The 25,809-nt window shown below is 46.8% G+C and overlaps 1 protein-coding gene across 1 annotated transcript in view; it reads left to right on the forward strand.

The window, feature by feature from the left end:
* ZC3H6 (zinc finger CCCH-type containing 6) overlaps nucleotides 1-25,809 on the forward strand; it is a 645,204-nt gene that overhangs the window by 46,708 nt on the left and 572,687 nt on the right. The window contains exon 2 of the mRNA XM_029594264.1: nucleotides 22,957-23,149. Coding sequence (XP_029450124.1) covers nucleotides 22,957-23,149 — 193 coding nt within the window. The remainder of the gene's footprint in view (nucleotides 1-22,956; nucleotides 23,150-25,809) is intronic.

Genomic DNA, 25,809 nt, shown 5'->3' on the forward strand with positions numbered 1-25,809 from the left:
ACTATGTCCAACTCTGTGCTACCACTGCAATCCCTCCTGGCATCAATATGGACCCAGGAACCTTCTCCTGGGTGGAATTTTTCAAAGGGCTTCAAACCTTTGTCCAGACACAAGCAGCCGCGGCTGTCCACTTGCCTCAACCTCTGCCGGAAGCACAAGCACTTCCCAGCACCTCTCGAGGCTCTAGAGACATGCCTTTCCTATCCAAGATCATCCCGGATGGGGAGCCAGACACCTCAGAGGAGGAAACAGACTCCCTGGAAGAAGGGGAAATCCCCCCCCCAGGGATGGAGCCATACTGGACCATGCTCCGATTCTTCCACAAAGATGAATTACCAGCCCTCGTGTCCCAAACTATGAAGACACTGGGTCTCCCAGGCACGGACCCTACATTGGAACCTAAAAAGAATCCCATATTGGTGTACCTCCGTATAGCCTCATGCTATTTTCTTACGTTGGAGCCCATCAAGGAACTGATTGTCCTGGAATGGAATGCTCCAGAGGCCAGTTTTAAAGGGGGACAGGCATTAGAAGCCCTATACCTGCTGGAACCCACGGCCAAGGAACTTCTCCTAAAGTGGACGCTATGATCTGCGGTGTCTCAAAATGCACCACAATCCCTGTGGAGGGAGGAGCGACACTGAAGGACGCCCAAGACAGAAGACTGGAAGCCATCCTTAAGCAGTTCTTTGATGTCTCAGCAATGATGCTACAAATTGCCTCCTGCTGCACCTTGGTGGCACGTTCCTGTTTGATCCTCTCCAGAGACGCTACCACGCCCGGAGAAGCGATGGAACCTGTGGTCTGCTTCCTCACAGAGGCTACCGCTGACCTCGTGCGCCCATCATCCAGGGGTGTCACCGCCGCCGCAATGGCAGCCAGAAGACAATTATGGCTCTGAAGCTGGTCGGCTGATGCAACTTCCAAGGCAAATCTCACAAAAATGCCTTTTAAAGGATCTCTCCTGTTCGGAAGCAAACTGGAGAAGTTAGCCAACAAATGGGGCGAATCCCAAGTTCCCCGATTACCTGAAGACAGGAACAAAAAACATAGTGCTCCTTCCCCCGAAGAACCAAGGGTAGAGGATTGCAGTGTTTTAAACCTTACAGGAACACACAGTCCCAAGAACCCCGTACTTCAGGAAGGTTTCAGTCCTTTCGAGAACAAGCACATTAAGAAAGGAGCAAGCTCAGGGGCAGGCTCCAGCCATGCCCCACAATGAGAAGATGCAGACCCATCCACAGGAAGAAGACATAGGGGGCAGACTTACCCTCTTCTACCAAAGATGGGTCGAAGTAACATCAGACAAGTGGGTCCTAACTATCATTCGAGAGGGGTACGCCCTGGAATTCCAAAGCATCCCCCCAGACAAATTTATGAGATCACCGTACCACTCCCACTCCAAGAGACTGGCAGTGGAAACCACGCTAGCAAGAGTTCTCAGCTTGAAGGCAATAACTCCGGTGCCTACGTCTCAACAAAATACTGGCCACTATTCCATCTATTTTATCGTTACCAAGAAAGAAGGAACATTCCGACCCATCCTGGACCTCAAGGCCGTCAACCGTTAGCTGAAGGTACCACACTTCCGCATGGAAACCCTACGCTCCGTTATAATGGCAGTGCAACCGGGAGAATTCTTAACCTCCCTGGACCTATCCAAAGCCTACCTTCACATTCTGGTCCATCAGTGCTTCCTGTGCTTTGCGATACTGGGCAATCATTACCAATTTCGAGTGCTACCCTTTGGACTAGCCACTGCTCCCAGAACCTTCACCAAAATTATGGTGGTAGTAGCGGCTGCACTGAGGAAAGAAGGAGTTTTGGTACATCCTTACTTGGATGATTGGCTGATCAGAGCACAGTCTCCGGAAGAGAGTCACCATGTGACCACCAGAGTCAAGAACTTACTACAAGTACTCGGGTGGGTTGTGAACACAGCCAAGAGCTGCCTATAGTCCTCCCAGTCACTAAATACCTGGGACTCTGGTTCGATACCAAGCTGGACAAGGTCTACCTTTCCCCTCCAAGGAGAAGAAACTGATGGGTCAATTGTGAAACCTATTGAACACGGTTCGCCCCAATGTATGGGACTACCTTCAAGTCCTCGCCCTAATGACTTCAACTCCGGAAGTTGTTCTGTGGGCAAGGGCCCATATGCGACCACTACAACTCTCTCTATTGTCATAATGGAATCTAGTGTCCCAGAACTACTCAATTCACCTCCAGCAACCGACAGAGGTTTGGCATTAGCTTCAATGGTGGCTACAAGAAGAACACCTAAGCAGAGGCATAAACCTATCCGCACCGAAGTGGATCTTGCTTACCACGGACTCGAGTCTGCGAGGGTGGGGAGTCCACTGTCAGGAACTAACAGCCCAGGGACAATGGAACAAAGAAGAGGCTGAATGGAATATAAACCGCTTGGAAACTCAAGCGGTCAGACTAGCCTGCCTGCGATTCAGCCACAGACTCCGAGGCGAGTCTGTCAGTCATGTCGCCAGGGAGGAACCAGGAGCCAGCAGGTGTCTCTGGAAATGGACCCTCTCATGGAGTGGGCAGAAACGAACCTGCAAGGGATTTCGACCTCCCACATCGTGGGAAAAGACAAAATCTCAGCGGATTATCTCAGCAGAGAGAGCCTAGACCCGGGGGAATGGTCGCTGGCGGACACAGCCTTCCAGATGATAGTGAATTGATGGGGTCCCCCAGCCATGGTCCTCCTAGCAACTTATCACAATGCCCAAGTCTCCAGATTCTTCAGCTGCAGACAAGAACCACAGTCTTCAAGGAATAGACGCTCTCATCCAGAACTGGCCAGAGGAAGACCACCTGTACGCCTTCCCACCTTGGCCGCTACTGGCCAGGGTCATTCACAAGATAGAGCACCACAGGGGACTAGTCCTACTACTCGCCCTGGATTGGCCAAGAAGGCCATGGTACGCGGACATGCGAAGACTATTGGTGGGGAATCCTCTGCGTCTACCGCCATACAGGGACCTTCTTCAGCAGGGACCGATCTCCCACGAAGACCCGGCTCGATTCTCTCTTACGGTATGGCCCTTGAGAGGACTAACCTAAAGAAGCACGGCTACTCAAAAGCCGTGATTGACACCCTTCTCCGAGCATGCAAGTTTTCCACATCTGTCTTACATACGGATCTGGAGAGTATTTGAAGCCTGGTGTGAAGACCATGCCCTCCTTCCGAGGACAGCCAAGATTCCCACGATCCTAGAATTCCTACAGGACGGCATGCAGAAGGGGTTGTCTCTCAACTCCCTCAAGTTTCAAGTTGCTGCACTGGCCTGTTTCAGGTACGTAGCAGACTGCATCAGACTATCAACTCATCCTGATGTGTCTCGCTTCCTGAAAGGAGTTAAACAACTCTGGCCACCTCGAAAGTAGCCGGTGCCTCTATGGAACCTCAACCTAGTACTAGACTTCCTAGGAGGGGAGTCCTTCAGACCAACAAGCGGCCTGACCCTATGCCTCCTAACCTTAAAGACTGCATTCTTGATCGCAATATGCTCAGCTCGGCACATCTCCGAATTTCAAGCATTATCCTGTCGAGAACCGTTCCTCAGGTTCACCCCAGGCACCATACAGCTCCGTACGGTACCATGCTTCCTTCCGAAAGTGGTTTCCCAGTTCCATATGAGCCAGACCATATCCTTACCATCACCAGATGAACACAGAGATTCGGAAGACTCACGCCTCCTTCGCCACCTGAATGTTGGCAGAATCCTAGTCCGATACCTCAAGAGATCGGAATCCTTGCACAAAACTGATCACCTGTTCATTCTTCACAGCGGGAAGAAACTAGGGGAAGCGTCATCGTGGGCGACCATAGCCTGCTGGATCAAAGAAGTCATTAATGCTGCCTACATAGAGGCAGGAAAACCACTACCTCTACAGGTCAAGGCGCATTCTACAAGGGCCCAAGCAGTCTCCTGGGCTGAAACCAATCTGCTTTCACCAGCCGAGATCTGTCAGGCGGCGATGTGCTCCTCCCTACACACCACCTCCAGATTCTACCGCCTGGATGTCCAGGCAAGGGAGGATACAGCCTTCACAAGGGCAGCACTAAGTGGGCCTCGGGCAGCCTCCCACCCGGTATGGGAGTAGCTTTTGTACATCCCATTGGTCCTGAGTCCATCTGGCTACATGCTAGGAAATGGAAAAATTACTTACCTGATAATTTCGTTTTCCTTAGTGTAGACAGATGGACTCAGCATCCTGCCCATGGCTGCTCCAGAAATAGAGAACCTCTGATATCAATCTCGAGACTGTACGGGTAAGCCTCGGCCTACCTTTTCCCGTCGATAGCAGGGCTGAATTAGCCATGCTGTCATGGGAACTGCCAATCAGGGCCATGGAGGCGGAGCTTAAGTAGCAGAATGTAGATTTTTTCAGTCTCTGCGGCTGCGCATATGTTCCTGCGCAGGAAAGTAACAGATTCTTCTCGGTCTGCTTTTTTCAGCACGCGGGAGCGCATGCGGAGCTTCATTCTCCTCACATATTGTTTTGTTTTGTGAAAAATGTCAAAAAAGCCGTCCGGCTTCAAACCGTGTCCCTGCGGTAAGATCATGTCCATCACCGGACATGATCGATGCTACCGCTGCCTGGGACCGGAAAACATTCAGTCCAATTGTGATTTTTGTTGACTAATGTCTCCACGAGCCCGGCGTCACCGGGCTCGTGGAGCTCGTGGAGCTCAAACTAACCAACAGGCCGTCGACTATTCACTCTGCCGGGGACGGTGGCGCGGACACCACCCAAAAAAGAAGATCTTCGTCGTGGGACCAGCAAACCTCTGAGACCGGAGGTAAGCCCAAGGCGCAGGAAAAGACCCAGGGATCTGGGTCACGCCACGACGAAACACGGGGCCAACTACCTTTTCATCAGATAACAGCGCACCGTGATTCAAGGGCTCGTTCCCGGTTGGAAACAAAGGCCCACTCGAGACACGGCGCATCGAAGCGACACCGCTCGACGGGCCTAAAAAGGCCGGAGCCGTCGCTAAGAGCTTTGACTCAGGCGCCAAGAACACAGAGCACGGCGCCCGGGACATCGGAGCCAGCGCCAAGGAGAGCGCATTCGGCGTCAGACAACAGAGCAGAAACGACCGTCGCCGGAGCCGGCGCCGGAAAGATCGGCGCTGTCAGGGCCAGAGCTGGCGCCGGAGACATCTGAACAGAGGCAGACGCCATCTACATCGGAGCCGGCGCCTCACAAACGAACGCCGCTGCAACACTCTCCAGAACCGGTACCGAGCACTTCATGCCAGGCCTCGGATATACGTTCCCGACCTGATAAAGGTACGGAAACGATTGAGGCATACATGACAATCCTCAGCTGATAGAAGTCACATGTCGTCAAAACGCTCATGATCCGGAAAGGATTCTCCTACAGATAGTGAAAATTCACACACACAGAGAAGGTCAAGACATCATAAAAGTTCATCATCCTCCTCCAGTCATGTTCATAGACGTCGCTGGTCCTCATACTATACGGCAGACAAATCACCGGTGTCATCTTCCTCCTTTCCAGAAGAAAGGTCAGCACCTTTGGAGAGGTGAACAATTCCAATTTCATCCTCTAATTCATCTCGTTCCCTCTCTAGGTCTTCTGACAGGGAATCTTCTCGACGACAATCGAGAGATAGAGACAAAACATTCGGAGGGAATACTGGTCCAAAACCTCCGGCTCAGCAGCCGGTCCAACCACGGGCCGAGCCGCCACCATTGGACACATCTCATACCCGCCCTACCATGCCACCACAAACCAAGAAGGCATTCTGGGATCTCTCACAGTCCCTGGCGGGATTCTTTGAAACCCTACAATCTTCATTTGTCTTACCTCCAGAAGACATATCTAATCCAAGACAACCGACGGAACAGCCACCGGTGCCACCAGTAAGTCCAACACCGGTTCCAGGGCAACCACAGCCCTCGTCTCCAGCTCGCTCTCAAGCCTCACAAGACGAATCGATAGTATCACAATCTTCGCCTTCCTCATCCACAGGCTACCCCTCAGATCTGCCAGAACAATCATCAGAGCCGTATTCTTCCCCGGAGGATCTTTCCTACCCCAAGTTTGTAGAAAAGATGGGAGCCATTTTAAAATTGGAAGTGCAAAAATTGCCAGAGCCCAGGGCGGAAACGTTAGGACTGTTAAAATCTTCGATACACCAGGGGAGCCTACATCGCTGCCACCACACAGTGTGTTGCATAGTGTGCTTCAAAAATCGTGGGAGACTCCTTTTACAGTCTCAGCAGTATCTAGGAAGACGGACTTGAAATTTAAGTTGCAGAAACAGTCTACATATTCCATCCCACAATTACCGCATGACTCCATAGTTGTCGAGTAAGCATTACAGAGGGCTAAGAAGTCAAAAACACATGCCTCAAACCCACCTGGCAAGGATAATAAATGCTTGGACGATTTTGCCAGGAGAATCTACCAAAATGCTATGCTAACATCTCGCATTTGCCATCATCAATTCTACATGGTCCAGTACATGTATGAATGTATTCAAGCAACAAAGGGAATGTTTACCTTGACTGGAGATGACATCCCTTCTCCTATTTTAGACATGGAAGAATGTTCCCATCATTTGCTGAGGACAGTCTATGAAGGGTTTGAAAATTCCTCTCGAGCATCAGCTACAGCAATAGCAGCACGCAGACTGGCTTGGTTAAAGGCTAGTGCTATCCGAGATGACTTACATGACAAGTTAGCTAATCTTCCCTGTATGGGGGATAACTTGTTCGGTGACCGTTTCCATGATAGTCAGCAAGTTGAAGGATCAAGCTCTAGCAGTTCAATCTTTAACGACACCAACATCCTCCAAGCGGTACTATCAGACGGCTCGTAGACAACCCTTCTCTAGATGCCAGAATAGAAATTACCAACCCTTTAGAATGCAGTCTTATCCTACATACCAAAGACAGCAGACTCATCCTACTCAACACCAGCAGAGGAGGGGAAAACCACGGTCGCAAAGACAGCAACAGCAGCAACAAACAGCGGCCCCAGTAAAGACCTCACAGTCTTTTTAATGACCAGGCCACCACCACCCTCATCACCAGCACCCCCTGGAAGAATCACAGCTCGCTTCTCTGCCTGGGAATCAATAACATCGGATCAGTGGGTGTTAGAGATAGTGAAGAATGGATATCAACTTCAGCTTGTCATCAATCCCTGCATTCCGCATCTAACATACCGAGGCTCGAAAACGCTACAGCCTCAACTCGCCCAGGAGATCACCCAACTCTGCCAGCACAGGGCGATCCGGTACGTTCCCCGGGCGGATTGGAACAAAGGGTTTTACTCCCCTTATTTCCTAATTCCATAGAAATCGGGGGGCAACCGACCTATCCTAGACCTCAGGGAATTGAACAAATGGATAGTTCGTGAAAAATTCAAAATGGTTTCACTGAAGTCCATCCTTCCATTATTACAACCCAGGGATTGGATGTGTTCAATAGCGTCAGACCCGATTCTATTAAAGAATCATCTCACGATAGCAGTCAGCTGCCTCCAGAGCTTGGGATTGCTCATCAACTACCCAAAATCCACGTTACAGCCTACCCAAGTTCTAAACTTCATAGGAGCTCGCCTGGACACCATTCACACACGAGCATTCCTTCCGGAGGACAGGAAGATAACAAAACGGTATCTCCTTCGGTCACTAAAGGATACGCAACACCCAACGGCTCAAAACATTCTGACGGCCTTGGGACACATGGCGGCAGCAAATTTCACGGTGCCGAACACGAAACTCCACATGGGACTATTGCAATGGGGTCTCAAACGACAGTGGAAACAGCATGTGCAACCATTACAAAACGTGTAACACTGAGGTCTCAAATGAAGAAGGATATCGAGTGGTGGCTCCTAGAACACATGTTAACCAAGGGGGCCCTATTCAGTCCTCCGCCACACAATGCAGTCCTCACGACGGATGCATCTCGGAAAGGGTGGGTTGCTCACCTAGACTTCTTAGAGACACAAGGTCTGTGGACACCGGCAGAACAGCATCTACAAATAAATCTGCTGGAACTAAGGGCGATACGCAATGCCCTGCAAACCTTTCAACAACAACTGCAGGGTCGGCACGTCATGATTTTTCTCACCGGACAAGCAGGATGGTTGTCCTCACAAATGGGTGACATCGAGGATGGAGCCCACCACGGAAAACTTCTGTCAAAGTTTAACAGAACTTTGACTGGCCCCTACTGGGCATGCCCAGCACGGCACTGACCCTGCAGCCAGCAGGGGTCTCCCTTCAGTCTTCTTTTTTCCGCGCAGCAGTTGCCACGCGGCGAAAGGAGCTCTTAACCACGTTCCTGACAGGAATTCGGAATTTTATTTCTGAAGAAAATTTGCCCCTCAGGGGTCTCCCTTCGACAAATTTTTACACCTTGCGGAACTCCGGTAAGTTTTTTGCCGTTTTTGGTCGACTTACGTCGAGTTTGGCCCTTGAGGCCTGTCGACAGTCACCAATCCCGCGACTAAATTTTTGGCCCAAGGCCATGGCGACGGGGTTTCGTCGATGTCCGGATTGCACCCGGACTATGTCAACCACAGACCCCCATAGGGTCTGTGTTTTGTGTTTAGGCAGCGAGCATGATGTCCTGACTTGCACCAAATGTGCCTTAATGACACCCAAAGGTCGCAAAGCCAGGATGGAGAAGATGGGGCTCCTCTTCCATGCTCGCACCCCAACGCCATCGATAGCATTGACGTCATCGGAACCGGCACCGTCGAAGTTGCACCATCATCGTCAACCCTCCGGTGACCGTCCACCATCGATGACTTCCCGGCCGTAGACTCCCGTCCCTTCCCCGGATGGGCGAGGGGATCGGAAGGAAAAACATCGCCATCGACGGCACAAGTCTCGGCCCGTCGAGGATCCAGAACCATCGACCTCCGTACTGACCGAGCCACCAACTAAAAAGCCTCGATCAGACCTGGCAGCGTCCACGTCTCGTTCGCAGGCACCGAGGAAACCCTCACCCCCTCGGGGTGTGGGAGCCGTGATCCCACCGGTTACGGTGGTCCCTCCGGCTCAGCCTCAGCCTCCCTCTCCCGTCGAGCCGGGTATCGTTACCCCTGGTCTCCGGGCAGAACTGGACCGGCTGGTCCAGGAGGCCATCGAAAAAGCGATGCAGAAGTTCCAACCTCCACCGACTCCGGCACCGACTCCAGCACTGAGGAAGGAACCGACCACCGAGCCACTGGTAGAAGCTCTAGCACCGCTACTGCACCGCATGGAGGCGCTTATAACGGCCCTTCCATCGGTGATTTCAGTAGCACCGACAACACCACCGTCTCCGACAGGATTATCATCGGGAGGGGAAACACCGTTCGTAATTCCCCCTTCAGGGGTGGTTCCATCGGTGCCTTCTCATCCCTCGCCACCGATATATCCTTCGGCTCCATCGATTCCAAGGCCGGCACCGATTCCATCGACAGCACCGAAGCCCTCGATGCCGTTTCCAGCTCCGCCTTCAGCACCGATGCCATCGAGATTCTACTCGATACCCTCGGTGGTTCCTACTAATATCCCGGACCCTCAACCAGGACCTTCAGGGCTTCAAGCCCCGCATGATCCCTATGATACCTGGGGTGATGATACATCTTCTGACACGGATTTACCTTCACCACCGTCTCCTACAGAGAGTAGAAAGCGTTCTCCTCCTGAGGATCTCTCGTTCATTAATTTTGTGAAGGAGATGTCAGAATTAGTCCCTTTTCAGCTACAATCTGAAAAAGATGACAGGCACCAGATGATGGAACTGCTCCAATTTCTGGATGCTCCCAAAATCATCGCTTCCATCCCTATTCACCAGGTGTTTCTGGATCTTCTAAAGAAAAACTGGGAATCTCCTTCATCTGTTTCCCCAGTCAATAAGAAAGCTGACTCCACATATTTTGTCCAGTCAGCACCGGGATTTCAGAAGCCTCAACTGGATCCATCGCTCTGTCGTTGTTGAGTCAGCGCAAAAGAAAGCCAAGCGTCTAAAGCCACACTCTTCAACACCACCTACCAAGGACAACAAATTCCTGGATAGTGTAGGAAGGAAGGTGTATCACGCATAGCTTCGTATCAGCTTTACATGACTCAATATAACAGAGCCATCCTAAAACAGATGCAAGAATATGCGGACACCTTGCCTGAGCAATATCAACCACAGCTTCAAGCCCTCCTTAACAAAGGGTTTGAGGCCGGAAAGCATGAAATTAGGACTGCATATGACATCTTCGATGCTTCCACAAAAGTTTCAGCTACAGCCATCTCAGCCAGACGTTGGGCTTGGTTAAAATCATCCGACCTTCGCCCAGAGGTCCAGGACCGGCTATCTGATTTACCCTGCCTAGGGGACAACTTGTTTGGAGAACAAATTCAGCAAATAGTAGCCGAATTAAAAGATCACCACGAGACGTTGAAACAACTCTCATCCACTCCATCTGATGTGACCTCCAAACAACCATCTAAGAAAGACTCTAAAAAGTCGTTCTTTAGGCCACGTCGGTATTACCCTCCATCGGCTAAGCCTCGACCTGCACGGTCTTCCAACAGAGCTCAGCCACGCCAGCCTCGGAAGCAAAGACCTACTGTAGCCCCACCCCCTGGGCCTGCGGCGGGCCTTTGACTTCCCTGTAGAGAGCACGTGCCAGACCCCTCTTCCAGACATCCCTGTGGGAGGTCGACTGTGCCACTTTTTACACCGCTGGCTACAGATCACCTCAGATCAGTGGGTACTAGCAATTATAGCACAGGGTTACCACCTCAACTTCACTACTCTTCCTGCAGACTCCCCGCCTCTACAGGCATGAAGTCTGACCAGCCACTTGGCTCACTTACAACAAGAAGTATTCCTTCTTCTGCAATCAAACGCTATAGAACCCGTCCCTCCCTCTCAGCAAGGAAAGGGATTCTACTCCAGGTACTTCCTGATACCAAAGAAATCAGGAGGGCTTCGTCCCATCTTAGACCTTCGAGCCCTCAACAAGTACCTTCAAAAAGAGAAGTTCAAGATGGTAACCCTTGGCTCGCTTCTCCCTCTGCTGCAAAGAGGGGATTGGCTATGCTCTCTCGACCTCAAAGACGCTTATACCCACATTGCGATAACACAATCCCATCGCAAGTACCTGCGTTTTCTGGTGGGCCAAAACCATTACCAATATCGAGTACTACCTTTCGGCCTGGCATCTGCACCACGGGTCTTTACCAAATGTCTCGTCGTGGTAGCAGCATTCCTCAGGAAGGAAGGTGTCCACGTCTACCCCTACCTGGACGATTGGTTAATCAGGGCCTCCACCCAACAGATTGCTCAATCCTCCCTAAAATTGACAATTCAAATACTCCTTTCTTTAGGGTTTCTTGTCAATTACGAGAAATCTTGCTTAGTCCCATCTCAAACCTTATCCTTCATTGGGGCAGACTTGGACACCTTACAGGCAAAGGCCTACCTTCCTCATCAAAGGGTCCAGACTCTAATATCCCTAGCTCACCAGCTCCAGTCTCAAAACACTGCCACGGCTCGCCAATTCCTCGTTCTCCTAGGACACATGGCATCCTCGGTTCAAGTCACTCCCATGACCCGACTAGCCATGAGAGTTACCCAATGGACTCTGCGACACCAATGGATTCAAGCTCTTCAGCCTCTGTCCTCCATTGTCACAATTACACAAGCGCTACGCCTGTCTTTAACCTGGTGGACGACTCAAGTCAACCTCCTTCAGGGCTTACCTTTTCTTCTACCAGATCCCCAAGTAATCCTAACCACCGATGCTTCCCACATCGGTTGGGGAGCCCATGTGGACGATTTACAAACTCAGGGACTCTGGTCTCGAGAGGAAGCCGAACACCAGATAAATTTCTTGGAACTGCGAGCAATCCGCTACGCGCTCAGAACTTTCCAAGCTCACCTATCAAATCAGATGATCTTGATCCAGACAGACAACCAGGTGGCCATGTGGTACATAAACAAGCAGGGAGGCACAGGCTCCTTCCTTCTGTGTCAGGAAGCTGCGCAGATTTGGGCAGAAGCCCTCTCCCACTCCATGTACCTCAGGGCCACCTACCTACCGGGAGTAGACAATGTATTGGCAGACCAGCTGAGCCGTGTCTTCCAACCACACGAGTGGTCACTCAATCCTCTGGTAGCGACCTCTCTGTTTCACAAGTGGGGTTATCCCCACATAGACCTCTTTGCGTCTCCTCAGAACCACAAAGTGGACAATTACTGCTCTCTCATTCGGAGCCAGCACTCTCGGCCGAGGGATGCCTTCTCCCTCAAGTGGGCAACCGGTCTGCTCTATGCATTCCCTCCACTTCCTCTTCTGTCGAGGACTCTCGTGAAGCTACGCCAGGACAGAGGAACCATGATCCTGATAGCACCGCACTGGCCACGCCAGGTGTGGTTTCCCATACTTCAGGATCTCTCCCTCTGCAGGCACATTCCCTTGGGAAAGGACCCGCATCTACTCACTCAAAACGACGGATGCCTCCTCCATCCCAACCTCCAGGCCTTGTCCCTGACGGCATGGATGTTGAAAGGTTAGTCCTTCAGCCTTTTAACCTTTCGGATTCAGTTTCTCGTGTCCTGATAGCTTCGCGAAAGCCCTCCACCAGAAGATCCTATTCATATAAATGGAAAAGGTACACATCATGGTGCACTTCTCAGTCCCTTGATCCCCTTTCCTGTCCAATCTCTAAATTCTTGGACTATTTATGGCATCTATCAGAATCAGGTCTTAAAACCTCTTCCATAAGGATGCATGTCAGTGCGGTAGCCGCCTTCCATAAAGGTATCGAGGGTGTCCCTATTTCAGTACAACCCCTGGTAACACGCTTTCTTAAAGGCTTGCTCCATCTGAAGCTGCCCTTACGTCCTCCGGCCCCATCTTGGGACCTAAATCTGGTTCTTGGTCGTCTAATGAAACCACCTTTCGAACCTCTGCACTCCTGTGACTTGAAATATCTCACTTGGAAAGTGTTATTCCTTTTGGCTATCACTTCAGCTCGCAGGGTTAGTGAATTACAGGCCCTAGTTACCTATCCGCCTTACACTAAGCTCCTGCAGGACCGGGCGGTACTCCGCACTCAGCCTAAATTTTTACCTAAGGTAGTTTCGGAGTTTCATATCAATCAATCCATCATACTACCTATCTTTTTTCCCAGGCCCCACTCCAACTCAGGGGAACAGACTCTGCATACCCTAGACTGTAAACGGGCTCTAGCTTTTTATCTAGACCGTACAGTTTCTCACAGAAAGAGCACTCAATTATTCGTCTCTTTCCATCCTAACAAGTTAGGACAACCTGTGGGTAAGCAGGCTCTTTCCTCCTGGTTGGCGGACTGCATTTCTTTTTGCTATCAGCAAGCTGGCATTCCTTTCCAAGACCGTGTTAAAGCACACTCTGTGAGGGCCATGGCGACTTCAGTAGCACACCTTCGATCGGTGCCGCTTCCTGACATCTGTAAAGCTGCAACCTGGAGTTCTCTCCATACCTTTGCAGCCCACTATTGTTTGGACAAAGCTGGAAGACAGGACTCCATCTTCGGCCAATCTGTCTTGCGTAACCTTTTTCCAACATGATGTACCAACACCCTTCCACCTTCCCGGTAGGGTGCGGATGCCCGTTCCCAAATTACACCCCAGTTGTTATGCCTGATACACACCGTTGGGTACATTTGGTGCAAGTCAGGACATCCTCAGCTCGGTACTCACCCATTTGTGAGGACAACCATCCTGCTTGTCCTGTGAGAAAGCAAATGTTGCTTACCTGATGTAACAGGTGTTCTCACAGGACAGCAGGATGTTAGTCCTCACGAAACACGCCCGCCACCCCGCGGTGTTGGGTTCGTTTTATTTTTACTTTTTCGGCACTGCCTGTAGCTTTGAAAATCAGACTGAAGGGAGACCCCTGCTGGCTGCAGGGTCAGTGCCGTGCTGGGCATGCCCAGTAGGGGCCAGTCAAAGTTCTGTTAAACTTTGACAGAAGTTTTCCGTGGTGGGCTCCATCCTTGATGTCACCCATTTGTGAGGACTAACATCCTGCTGTCCTGTGAGAACACCTGTTACATCAGGTAAGCAACATTTGCTATACCGACAACCAAGTGGCAATATTTTATATAAACAAGCAAGGCGGGTCCGGTTTATGGTCCCTCTGCAGGGAAGCTCTGCAGATCTTTCAGCATGCACACAGACACTCAATCCATCTTCAAGCGACATACCTGCCGGGACTAGCAAACACCAGAGCGGACAGACTGTCGCATTTTCCACCCGCACGAATGGTCACTTAACCCGGAAGTGACTCAGCAGCTCTTCCATCGCTGGGGTACCCCAGCGATAGACCTCTTTGCAACGGAAGCGAACACGCAACTTCCACAATTTTGCTCGATTCGACCGAGCTCATCACGACTCGCCCAAGACGCCTTCCTTATACCATGGACAGCAAATCTTCTATATGCCTTCCCTCTGATTCCACTGATCACCAGGACACTTCAAAAATGCATTGCGGACAACAGCCAGCTGATCCTCATTGCCCCAGCCTGGCCCAGACAACCGTGGTACAGTTATCTTACGTCTGTCGATCGATGACCCAGTCCGTCTTCCAGACCGACCAGATCTTCTCCTTCAGGACGAAGGAATACTCATTCATCCACTCCATTCCTCCCTCCATCTGACTGCATGGAGATTGAATGGACACTACTGACGGCACAGGAAGTTTCCGCGGTGGCGCAGTCGATTCTTCTGGAATCAAGAAAACCATCTACTAGACGCAGTTATACATTCAAGTGGAAACGCTATTCCGATTGGTGTACATAAAAGGGTATTCCACCCATCGACTGTTCCCCAACCCTCTTATTGGATTACCTACATACTCTATCAGGCTGGGTTGGCAACGTCATCCATAAGAGTTCATCTCAGTGCGATTGCAGCATATCACCGCCCATTTGATAATCACTCTATTGCTGAACACCCTTTGTTATCCAGGTTTATCAAAGGATTGCTACATCTTCGTCCACTGATAGCTAAGGCACCGGTTCCTTGGAACCTCAATGTCCTTCTAGATCAATTGATGCTACCACCATTTGAACCTATGGAGTCCGCACATCTTAAATATCTCACTTGGAAAGTGGTGCTCTTAGTAGCAATAACATTGGCACGTAGAGTGAGTGAATTACAGGCATTCGTACATTATGAGCCATACCTACAATTCTATCACAATAAAGTCATCCTGCGGCCTCACCCAGTGTTCCTTCCAAAGGTGATTTCGGCCTTCCATCTCAATCAGTCCATAGAGTTACCCATCTTTTTCCCAAGACCTCATTCAAACGACAGAGAATGTTTGTTGCACACCTTGGACTGTAAAAGAGCACTGGCTTACTACAAAAGAAGAACTCACTCCACGAACCGGGTATCTCAACTATTCATTTCCTTCAACCCGAACGCCCTGGGATTGCCGGTGGCTAAGAGAACAATTTCAAGCTGGACAGTACAGTGTATCCAGTTTTGTTACAACAGGACAAATTTATCACTTCCCTCGCTTCCACGAGCTCATCAAGTTCATGCCATGGCCACTGCCATGGCACATCTCAGGAATGTACACCCAGTGGACATCTGCAAGGCGGTCACAAGGTCCTCCCTTCATACATTCACTTCTCATTACTGCTTAGACAAGCAATCAGCAGCAGATGCGAAGCTGGGACAGGCGATTCTTCATACATTGCCTACTTAAGCAGACTACCACACTCACCCATCATGCAAAAGGTAATTGATAAGCGTGATAGCGAGCTTAGGACTCCCATGACAGCATGGCTAATTCAGCTCTGCTATCGATGGGAAAAAGCAAGTTTGCTTACCGTATACGGTGTTTCCGTAGATAGGATGAATTAGCCATGCGGACCCTCCCACCTCCCTGGTAGTTGTACTTTCAACTCCTACGCTCAAGCTTCAATACAGACTGAGGAGAATCTGTTACTTTCCTGCGCGGGAACATACGCGCAGCCGCAGAGACTGAAAAAATCTACACTCTGCTACTTAAGCTCCGCCTCCCGGGCCTTGATTGGCAGTTCCCATGACAGCATGGCTAATTCATCGTGCTATCTACGGAAACACCGTTTAGGGTAAGCAAACTTGCTTTTATGTTGAGACACCCGCAGTTACCTAGGTGTCGGCGTTTATTGTTTCAGCGCACCAGCGGTCTCCAGTGCCAAAAGGTTTTTATATATATAATCAGCTGAACCTGTTCAAAGTTAATCAAGTATACTCAAGTGTAATCAAGTATTAAGCAACATATATCCACACTGGCTTTTCGAGGAGAATACTGAAGAGCTAAGCATGCTGCACGCGTATATGTAGGCTGACGTCAGCTTTGAAATCTGACTCAGTCTCCCATCTGCTATCAGGAGAGCACAATACCCATTGGTCCTAAGTCCATCTGTCTACACTAAGGAAAATGAAATTATCAGGTAAGTAATTTCTCCAATTGAAACTTGGAGCTGCACCATTTGGATGTCTGGCTCATACTTTTAAGGTACCTTACGGCTGCAAACTCCTTGTGGAAGACCGATAGACTTTGTTCCATATGGAGGCCCATGGAAGGGAGAAGCAGCAGCCTCCAAGGCTACAATAGCCAGATGGATTAAGAAGGCAATATATTCAATCTATTCAGCTGTAAGCAGACGCCGACCGAGCTGCATGTGAATTTCACCAGGGTGCAGGCGGCATCATCAGTTGCCCCAGAAGACATTTGTAGGGCGGCTACGTGATCTTTCATTTCTGCACTAAACATTACAGACTGGAAATACAAGCCAAGGCAGATACAGCTTTTGGAGAGGGCATCCTTAGAGAAGCACTGCCTTCCTCCCACCCAGGGGAAATATTGGCTTAGGTATTGCCCATATATAAGGACTGGTCTAACAGGAAGATAAGGAAGATGAAACTTGTTAATTTTCTTTCCTTAGGTTCTGCTAGACCAATTCATAACCTGCCTGGGAATACTGTGCTGCCAGAATTTAAAACTAGCTGAGAGCTATGTGCTATCTCATCTATCCCTCCTCCCCTTTAACCCATATAATATCTCCTTGTAGGGGGGTAGAAATTATGTTCCCACCTATTTTTTCCTTTAGGAAAATGTACATAAAAAATCAGGGGGAAAATAGCCCAAAGGAGTAGGGGAGTGCCTAGAGAAGGTGTTTAAAACTTTTCTTTCTTTCTCTCCCTCTACTTCCCGCTCCAAGAGGGCCCCAACTGATATGCAGACATAAGGGTAAAAGCACAGGACTGTTTGTACGGCCAGGCCCGTAAGCAAAGCACGTAAAGTAGCAGAGTCTGAATTTTCAAAAAAGCTCATCGCCCAGTAAAAAATGTTGCTAGCTGCAATTTTTATGGGTTATTACCCTTAAGAGAAACTTGGGAGTAACCTGCACAGAATGGTAGTTTCTGCCTTAAGAAGCTTGCTGGGCAGACTGGATGGACCATTTGGTCCTGTTCTGCCGTCATTTCTAATCTTTTATGTGTAGGGTAGTTGTCCACGTTTGCTTTGGCAACTGCTAAGGACCACACCTGCCTTGTAGCAGCATATAGCGTTACATGGGTAAAAGGTATGTCCTCTGTCTCTGTCAGCTGTGGAGGAGGAAATTTTCACCTGTAAGGACTGGTCTAGCAGGACTCAAGGAAAGGAAATTATCAGGTGAGCTTAAATTTCACTTTTTTCACTCACACAGTAAAATTTGAGTTAACTCCTGATGCAGTATGTGTTGGGCATTAGAAAAAAAATGCTAGTTAAAAATATGTACACATGAATATGGATAGCAATCATAACTCATGTTTTATGTGCAAAATAACATTTGAGTACATAAAACTGAAAATAATTGAAAAGGTGCACTAGACAGGCATAAAGTTAAAAAAGTGCTTTTGTTTGGGGAAGGCACTTTATTAGCACAATTGTCTCCATCATGCGCAAAATTGTTTTATGTATAACAGTCTATTATGTAAGCTCTGTAAGGAAAATGAGAATCGGACGATCAAAAGAAGCCCTTTATTTCAATGACCGACTCTGATTAAGAATTATATTCATAGAAAGTCAGCCTCTCCAGTTCTATTGAATCATTCATTCTTTGTTTTCTGTCTGCACCATGCTGATGTTCAAATGCAATTTTAATTTAATTTGTTTGGATTCCATGAGTTTATATAGTTATATATGTATCGAGCACTTTATGTTTTGCATTTACACATTAATACATGTATTTTATATTTTTAATTATTTAATTGTGTTATTTTAATTTTTATCTGAACACCTATACATGTATTTTATTTTATGATTTAAGTATGTACATCTATACATGTTTTTTATGTCTTTATTGTTTTGAATTATTTAATTGTGTTGTTTTAAGGTTTTATATTTATTTGTTCAATTCTAGTTGCCCCTGAGGCAGCTCTATGAGCGAAACTCGGCCAGAGTCGGGCATTGAAATAAAGGGCTTCTTTTGATCGTCCGATTCTCATTGTCTTTACTGTAACACAGCCAACTGGATCGGCTTCCGATTTGTTTTTTAGCTCTGTAAGGAAGACACTTTTATAGTAGCAAGGTTGTTACAATTGTGCAGCACTCATGTACACCCGGAGGCCTAATTCCAGGACACCTGCAGCCATGACCATATTGGCTCAGTTGCATAGAATGACACTATGCCCAGAAATGTGAGTTAACTTTTTTCCACCTCTGACCCAGGAGCTAAATTTTAAGCTTTAAGAAGACATGAGTTAAGCCTTCAGGGCTTTAACACATGTTCCCTGCATTGGGGTGTGGTAGATTAAGCCTTCATTAACATGAGATTAATATGCAGGAGCACTAATTTGTGTGCTAAATCCTTTTTAAGTAAGTATTATTGCACGCACAAACAGAAGTAAACATGTACTCAGACTAGAGCACCTCATAACATCGACCTCTTAGTTCTTTCTCATCAAAACTCACCCCTCTTATGGCTCGTTGCCAGTGTTCTTATCCTGACCACACTAGGGTACTCAAAGAGGAGAAAGGAGTGACACAGACAACCAGATTTCACATCAGATGCTTGGCCTCATCAGTAGTAGGATTAAATGGTCAATTTTCTCAGTGGAAAAGGGTAAACAGTGGAGTGCCTCAGGGATCTGTTCTTGGACCGGTGCTTTTCAATATATATATAAATGATCTGGAAAGGAATACGACGAGTGAAGTTATCAAATTTGCGGATGATATAAAATTATTCAGAGTAGTTGAAAATCACAAGCAGACTGTGATACATTACAGGAGGACCTTGCAAGACTGGAAGATTGGGCATCCAAATGGCAGATGAAATTTAATGTGGACAAATGCTAGGTGTTGCATATAGGGAAAAATAACCCTTGCTGTAGTTACACGAGGTTAGGGTATATATTAGGAGCTACCACCCAGGAAAAAGATCTAGGCATCATAGTGGATAATACTTTAAAATCGTCTGCTCAGTGTGCTGCAGCAGTCAAAAAATCAAACAGAATGTTAGGAATTATTAGGAAGGGATCTACTAGATAAAGGAGCCCTGACCGACGTGCCGCAAATGCGCAGTAGAGAGCAGCTCTACCGCGCATGCGAGCACGTCGGTCAGAGCGTGCCTGTTAAAAATGGCACTGGAGGAGCAGTAGCAGCGGCGGGACGAAGAGCAGGAGCGGCGGCGCGAGAATAATAATGGCGATGGGAGGAGCGGCGGCGCGCGGAAGGGAGGGAGGGACGGACGGACGGACCCCCCCCTGGAGATCTTCCGAGGGGGGGAGAGAGGAGTGACTGAGGGGAGGGGGAAGGGAGAAGTGATTGAGGGGAGGGGGGAGTGACTGGGGGGGAAAGGGAGAGAGAGGAGTGACTGAGGGGGAGTGACTGAGGGGAGAGGGGGAAAGAGGGAGGGGGAGAGTGGGAGGGAGAATGAGGGGGAAGGAAATGAACCAAAAAAAATGTTAATGTAGCCCGTTATCACGGGCTTAACGGCTAGTTGGTTAATAAAACGGAAGATGTCATAATGCCTCTTATTCGCTCCATGGTGAGACCACACCTTGAATACTGTGTACAATTCTGGTTGCCGCATCTCAAAAAAGGTATAGTTGCGATGGAGAAGGTACAGAGAAGGGCAACCAAAATGATAATGGGGATGGAACAGCTCCCCTATGAGGAAAGGTTGAAGAGGTTAGGACTGTTCAGCTTGGAGAAGAGATGGCTGAGGGGGGAATATGATAGAGGTCTTTAAGATCATGAAAGTTCTTGAACGAGTAGATGTGACTCTGTTATTTACACTTTTGAATAATAGAAGCACTAGGGGGCATTCCATGAAGTTAGCAAGTAGCACATTTAAGACTAATCGGAGAAAATTCTTTTTCACTCAACGTACAATAAAGCTCTGGAATTTGTTGCCAGAGGATGTTGTTAGTGCAGTTAGTGTAGCTGGGTTCAAAAAAGGTTTGGATAAGTTCTTGGAGGAGAAGTCCATTAATGGCTATTAATCAAGTTGACTTAGGGAATAGCCACTGCTATTAATTGCATCAGTAGCATGGGATCTTCTTAGTGTTTGGATAATTGCCAGGTTCTTGTGGCTTGGTTTGGCCTCTGTTGGAAACAGGATGCTGGGCTTGATGGACCCTTGGTCTGACCCAGCAAGGCAATTTCTTATGTTCTTATGTAGTCAGTGCCACCATGGATGGATTCAAATTTATTACAAATGTACTTCAAGCAATGGTATAGGAGGAGAAGGATGGCCAGAACAGACAGACTAAGGTGATGTTATAAATATGAGCCTTGTGCCTGGTTTTGTGCTTAGCATTTACAACCTAGTCACATGGCTATAGCAACAGGTTTTCCCATCGTGCTTTATGGAGCTGACAGAACCGTATTACATATGCACTCCAGTCAGCCTGTGGTGACACAAGATATTGGCTTCTCAAGCTGGTCTTAACACTGGTCTGGGATGGGACATCTCTTTCAGTCATGGCAGGTGGTAGAATCAAAATATCTGCAGTGTGAAATTTGCCAGACATTTTAGTACTTCATGACATTAACCTAAAATTCAGTACAATCCAAGAGAATTCAGAACAACTGGCTACCTACTTCAGCTTTGAACGGTAATTTTTAAATTATCTGGCCTTCCTGAATAGCTATTTGCAGCTATCTCCTCCCCAAATTTGAAATGTAAGACTTGACCCTATAGTTTGGGCATTCTGTTTTATATTGGTTACTCTGAACATTGCTGTGCCTAAGGATATATATTGTTTAGTTATACAGGACAGTTTTCAGAAGAATTAAAGAAAGGAAGCAAGCCCCATCAGTGATCAGAGCAGTAATTGTATGTTGCATGCCCAAGCCAATAAGCTTAAAGAGTAAAAGCAGAAGCTATAGACAGTTATAAAAGAAAAAGCAAGAACTGAACAGAATGTTGCTAAAATACAGACACAAGAGTTGAATTATCCTAAGTTTAAAACTTGTGAGCAGTACTATTGATTGTCAAGGCTTCAGTCCTGGCTACTGTCCATTTTTAAATCTTTCATATACACTAAAAGGAAGTGATTAAAAATATCATGATAAAAAATAAAGTTTCCTGTTATTTTAGTGGTCTCAACTATTTGCCTTTGGTTTTCTGTCTACAACTAGCATTACTTAACAACACAGTAGATGACGGCCGATAAGGGCCTGTTGATCTAGCCCTTTTTTTTTTTTAACACAGTTATGCTCAGTTTTCTACCACTTTGGGTAGATGAAAAATTAATTCCCAAACTAACATCATTTTTCCCCACCCCTATGTTGTTTACCTAACTCCTCACCCCTGTTCCTACCAGTTTATATCTGTCTAGGCATATTTAAATTGTGTTATGCTGCTGCTGGCCAACCATCACCACCTACTTTGATAGGCTATTCCAGGCGTTGTTGCTTCCTCTAGTTCTTACAACTCCCATAATTAATCCAACACTCTGGTCCCTTTCCATGTTTTACGACAAAGTTTTGTAATAATACAAAAGCTGTCTAAACTGGTGACTTGTCAAAAACATGCGGCTGCTGTGTGCTTGTTGATGACAGGATTATACCATGGCTGCTCCATGCAGATTTCTTTAGCCTTCTTGAAAGCCTAATCCAGCTGTACCACTGATGTTTGTTATAACCAATGCTCTTGGTTTCCTGTGGCAAATACTTCTAGAATCTGTAGTAAATTTAGCAAATTCTATGGCAGATTTTTAAAAAATCTGTGGCAATTGTGTGGCAGATTTGCATAATCTTGCATGTATTTGGTAGATTTTATAATGCTTCTTGCAGCTGCATCATCATAGGAGACTTGGGGCCCTGGTTATAACCATGACTGCACTATGAAGGTTATTCTAGCCTTCTTAGAAGTATAATGCACTTGTACCATTGATAGGATTATAACCATGGCTGCTCTATGCAGATGACTCCAGCCTTCTTGGAAGCCTGAAGTAGCTGTAATGTATTGCAAACATTATATGCTATATTAATTTTTTCATATGGAGTAAAGGAAATGATGATTTTGAAAGCAGGATTTGACTGTAATAAAAAATACACACCTTTTGTTCGAAAAGTGGTATAAAAACTTGATACAATATATTGGGATAAAAAAAGGAAATCTAGGAATAAAAAGAAATGAAAAGCAGCAGAGCAAAGAAATAGTCATGATGATTTTTAAAAATTCAATTAAAAAATGTTAATATTTTGTACTTGCAATGAGGCAAGTCAGTGAATTTATTACAGGATTGCAAACTTTATCTTGTAATGCTCTGACCTTCTTGCCCCTTTTGGAAAGAGATAAATACAAGGGGATTATTGTGCTTTATTGATGCTAACAATTGATATACAGATCTCAGATCGAATGTCGGTATATAAAAAATAATAAATAAATACAAGTTCCAAAATTATCTTTTCTTCTTGCAGAGAGGATGGTGAGCTGGAGGATGGTGAAATTGATGATGCAGGATTTGAAGATGTTCAGGAAGAACAGGAAGATACAAAGGTGGTTGATAAACAGAAAAGTGAAAAAGCACACAGAAAATCCAGAAAGAAACGTAAGAAAGAAAAGGAAAAAGAAAAGAAGAAAGCAAAGAGAAGACGACGAGAAAAATACAAGGTTACAGATTCTCATGAAAAATAACAAGCGATTTAAAGTTACAATATATTTTCTTCTTATAAATAAGGACATGTTTGTAAATATTTTCTAAAATTAGGGTTTTGAAAATAGAAATAGATTTTCCCCACTGGTGAAATGACCATGAAAGCGAGAGAAGGTGGCATCTTTGGGCCCAGCAGAAGGAAGAAACAACTTAAACTTCAGTTGGGGCTTGGGAGTCAGAAATATGGTAGGGGAGAGAGAGCTGCAGCAAGGGTGGGGGAGTAGAAGAGAGTGAGAAACTAATTAGGAAAATAGACATGGAGTAGGAGGTAGTGATATTTTGTGGATTGATAACTTGTTAAAAAAACAGGAAATAGAGTAGGACTAAATGGTCAATTTTTCCAATGTAGAAAAGTCAATAATGGAGTGCCCCAGGGATCTGTACTAGAACCTGTGCTGTTTAACACATTCATTCATGATCTGGAAAAATGAGCAATGAGTGAGCTGATTAGATTTACAGATGACACAAACTTATTCTAAGTTATTAAAACAGCAACGGATTGTGAGGAATGGCAGAAGGACTTTGTGAGCCTAGGAGTTTGGGCATCTAAATGGTAGATTAAGTTTAATGCAACTACAGGTACACAGTTTTGGGGTATTAGAAATCAGCACCCAATAAAAGGACCTTGAAGTCCTTTTGGACAATACTTTGAAATCCTCAGTTCATTGTGTGGTGGCTGTCAAAATAAGTATAATGTTAGAAATTATTTGAGAGAAACAGAAAATAAAACAAGTTATCATAATTCCTCTGTATCGATCCATGACCGCACCTGAGTATTGCTTGCAGTTCTCGTTGCCCTATCTCGAGAAAGACATAGCAGAATTTGAAAAGGTACAGAGAAGGGCAACAAAAATGATAAAGGAGATGGAGCTGCTCCCTTATGAAAGGCTAAACAGGTTAGGGCTGTTCAGCTTGGAAAGGAGATATGATTGAGGTTTATAAAATCATAAATAGGATGGAGGAGTAAAAACAGCATAGTGGTTTTTCCGTTGATAAACAGGGCTGAATTAAACATGATCTGTGGGTGACCTCATCTGGCGGCACTGAACAGACTTGTCTCTTCAAGATAGTAGCGCTTTAAACTCTACTGAGCATGTATGGGAGTTCCCACAAGACATTGACTCGAGAGCCTCTTCAGTCTGTTTTTGTCCGAGCATAGCCCGGACATGTACTCAGTCTCTCCAGAGATTTTTTCCAAAAAGAAAATTAAAAAAATATTTGTGCCTCCTCAAAATGGCTAATGAATGACATCTGTGATAAGATAAAATCCCTAGTGGCATGTTAACCCTGCTTTGCTCCCGATATGCTGGTAGACCTCAACTCGTTCGATGTGTGGCGCATTGAGGGAGAACTCCACTAGACACATTCAACACAAGCTGCACTGCAGGACAAGCTGTATGCACGGTGCACCAGTGCATGCAGTACACGATGCAAAGAAAGCATTGAAGCACTGGGACCAGTTGTATGCAGACCACTCTGGGCCAGCTACTGAAGGTTTTATCTCCATCTTTCAATTACTACAGTTCTCATTCATTCTAAGTTGATAGTAAAAGACTTCTGGCAAGAGACTCTAGTTCCAGTGTACATCATACTGTCACTTTCCTCTTAAAAAAACAAAACAAAAAAAAAAATAGAAACTGCTTATCAAAGTGCAGGAATCTATCCTTATCCTTGGAAAGGATGTTTCACTACCTCTGCTGTGTCAGACTGCAGGTCTAGAATGAAATTTCTTTGTTTCTTCATTTTAAGAGACCAAAAAATAAATAATCCAACGCTTCTTCTCAGCATTGTTGCAATGATTCCTTAGACCAGAGTCCCAGTATCACCCATCCTAGTGCAAAATTCCTCAGAACCCTTGATACAGAGTTCTTTTCTTCTCATTCACTGGCAGTGGAGTCAAGCTGTTTAGAGGTGATTGTCCAGGAATTTTCTCCTTTATGGCAACTGGAACAACTCTCATGTTCGCTTTGTCGTCATTTGAGTCCTGGGTTAGTAAATCCTCACTTTCAGGGGTTCTATAAATATCCCTCCTAACCCAGGACTTCCCAAACTGGGGGTCAGGACCCCAAATGGGGACACAAAACTGTTAGCTGGGGTCATAAGTGCCTCAAGGGGCAAGGAACATTAGTAGTGGAAGTCAGCCTGGGAGCTTTGAGTTAGCTGCCCTTGCGTGAGTTTCTCTGGTAACAGGAAGCCCTGCATAAAGAATGATAGGACCACTGCAGGATCTGTGAACTTACAATGGCTCACGGGCCTGAACCTGACTTCCATTACTAATAATGCTGCCACTTGTAGATCAGTCAGGTTTGGGACCAACCATGAGGAGAAAAGTGGTTGAGTATGCACAGGGAGATTGCTACTGCTCTTTTCTCCTCACCCACCACTGAATCTGCCCAAGAGAAAAATATTGCCCCCAGTAGCATCCTGCCCTTTTTTTTCCCACCAGTTGACATCCATTTTTGGCCCAGGGTCACAAGGAAAATGTTGCTCCTGATCAGAAGAGTGTTTAGAAGAGTAGGGCTGTTTGAAGGGAGGGATCAGATGCAGGAGGGGTTTGAGTACTGGATCAGCTAGAAGAAAATTATTCCTTACCTGCTAATTTTCGTTCCTGTAATAC

Source organism: Rhinatrema bivittatum, chromosome 3 (genome assembly GCF_901001135.1).
Source record: "Rhinatrema bivittatum chromosome 3, aRhiBiv1.1, whole genome shotgun sequence".
Lineage (NCBI taxonomy): Eukaryota > Metazoa > Chordata > Amphibia > Gymnophiona > Rhinatrematidae > Rhinatrema > Rhinatrema bivittatum.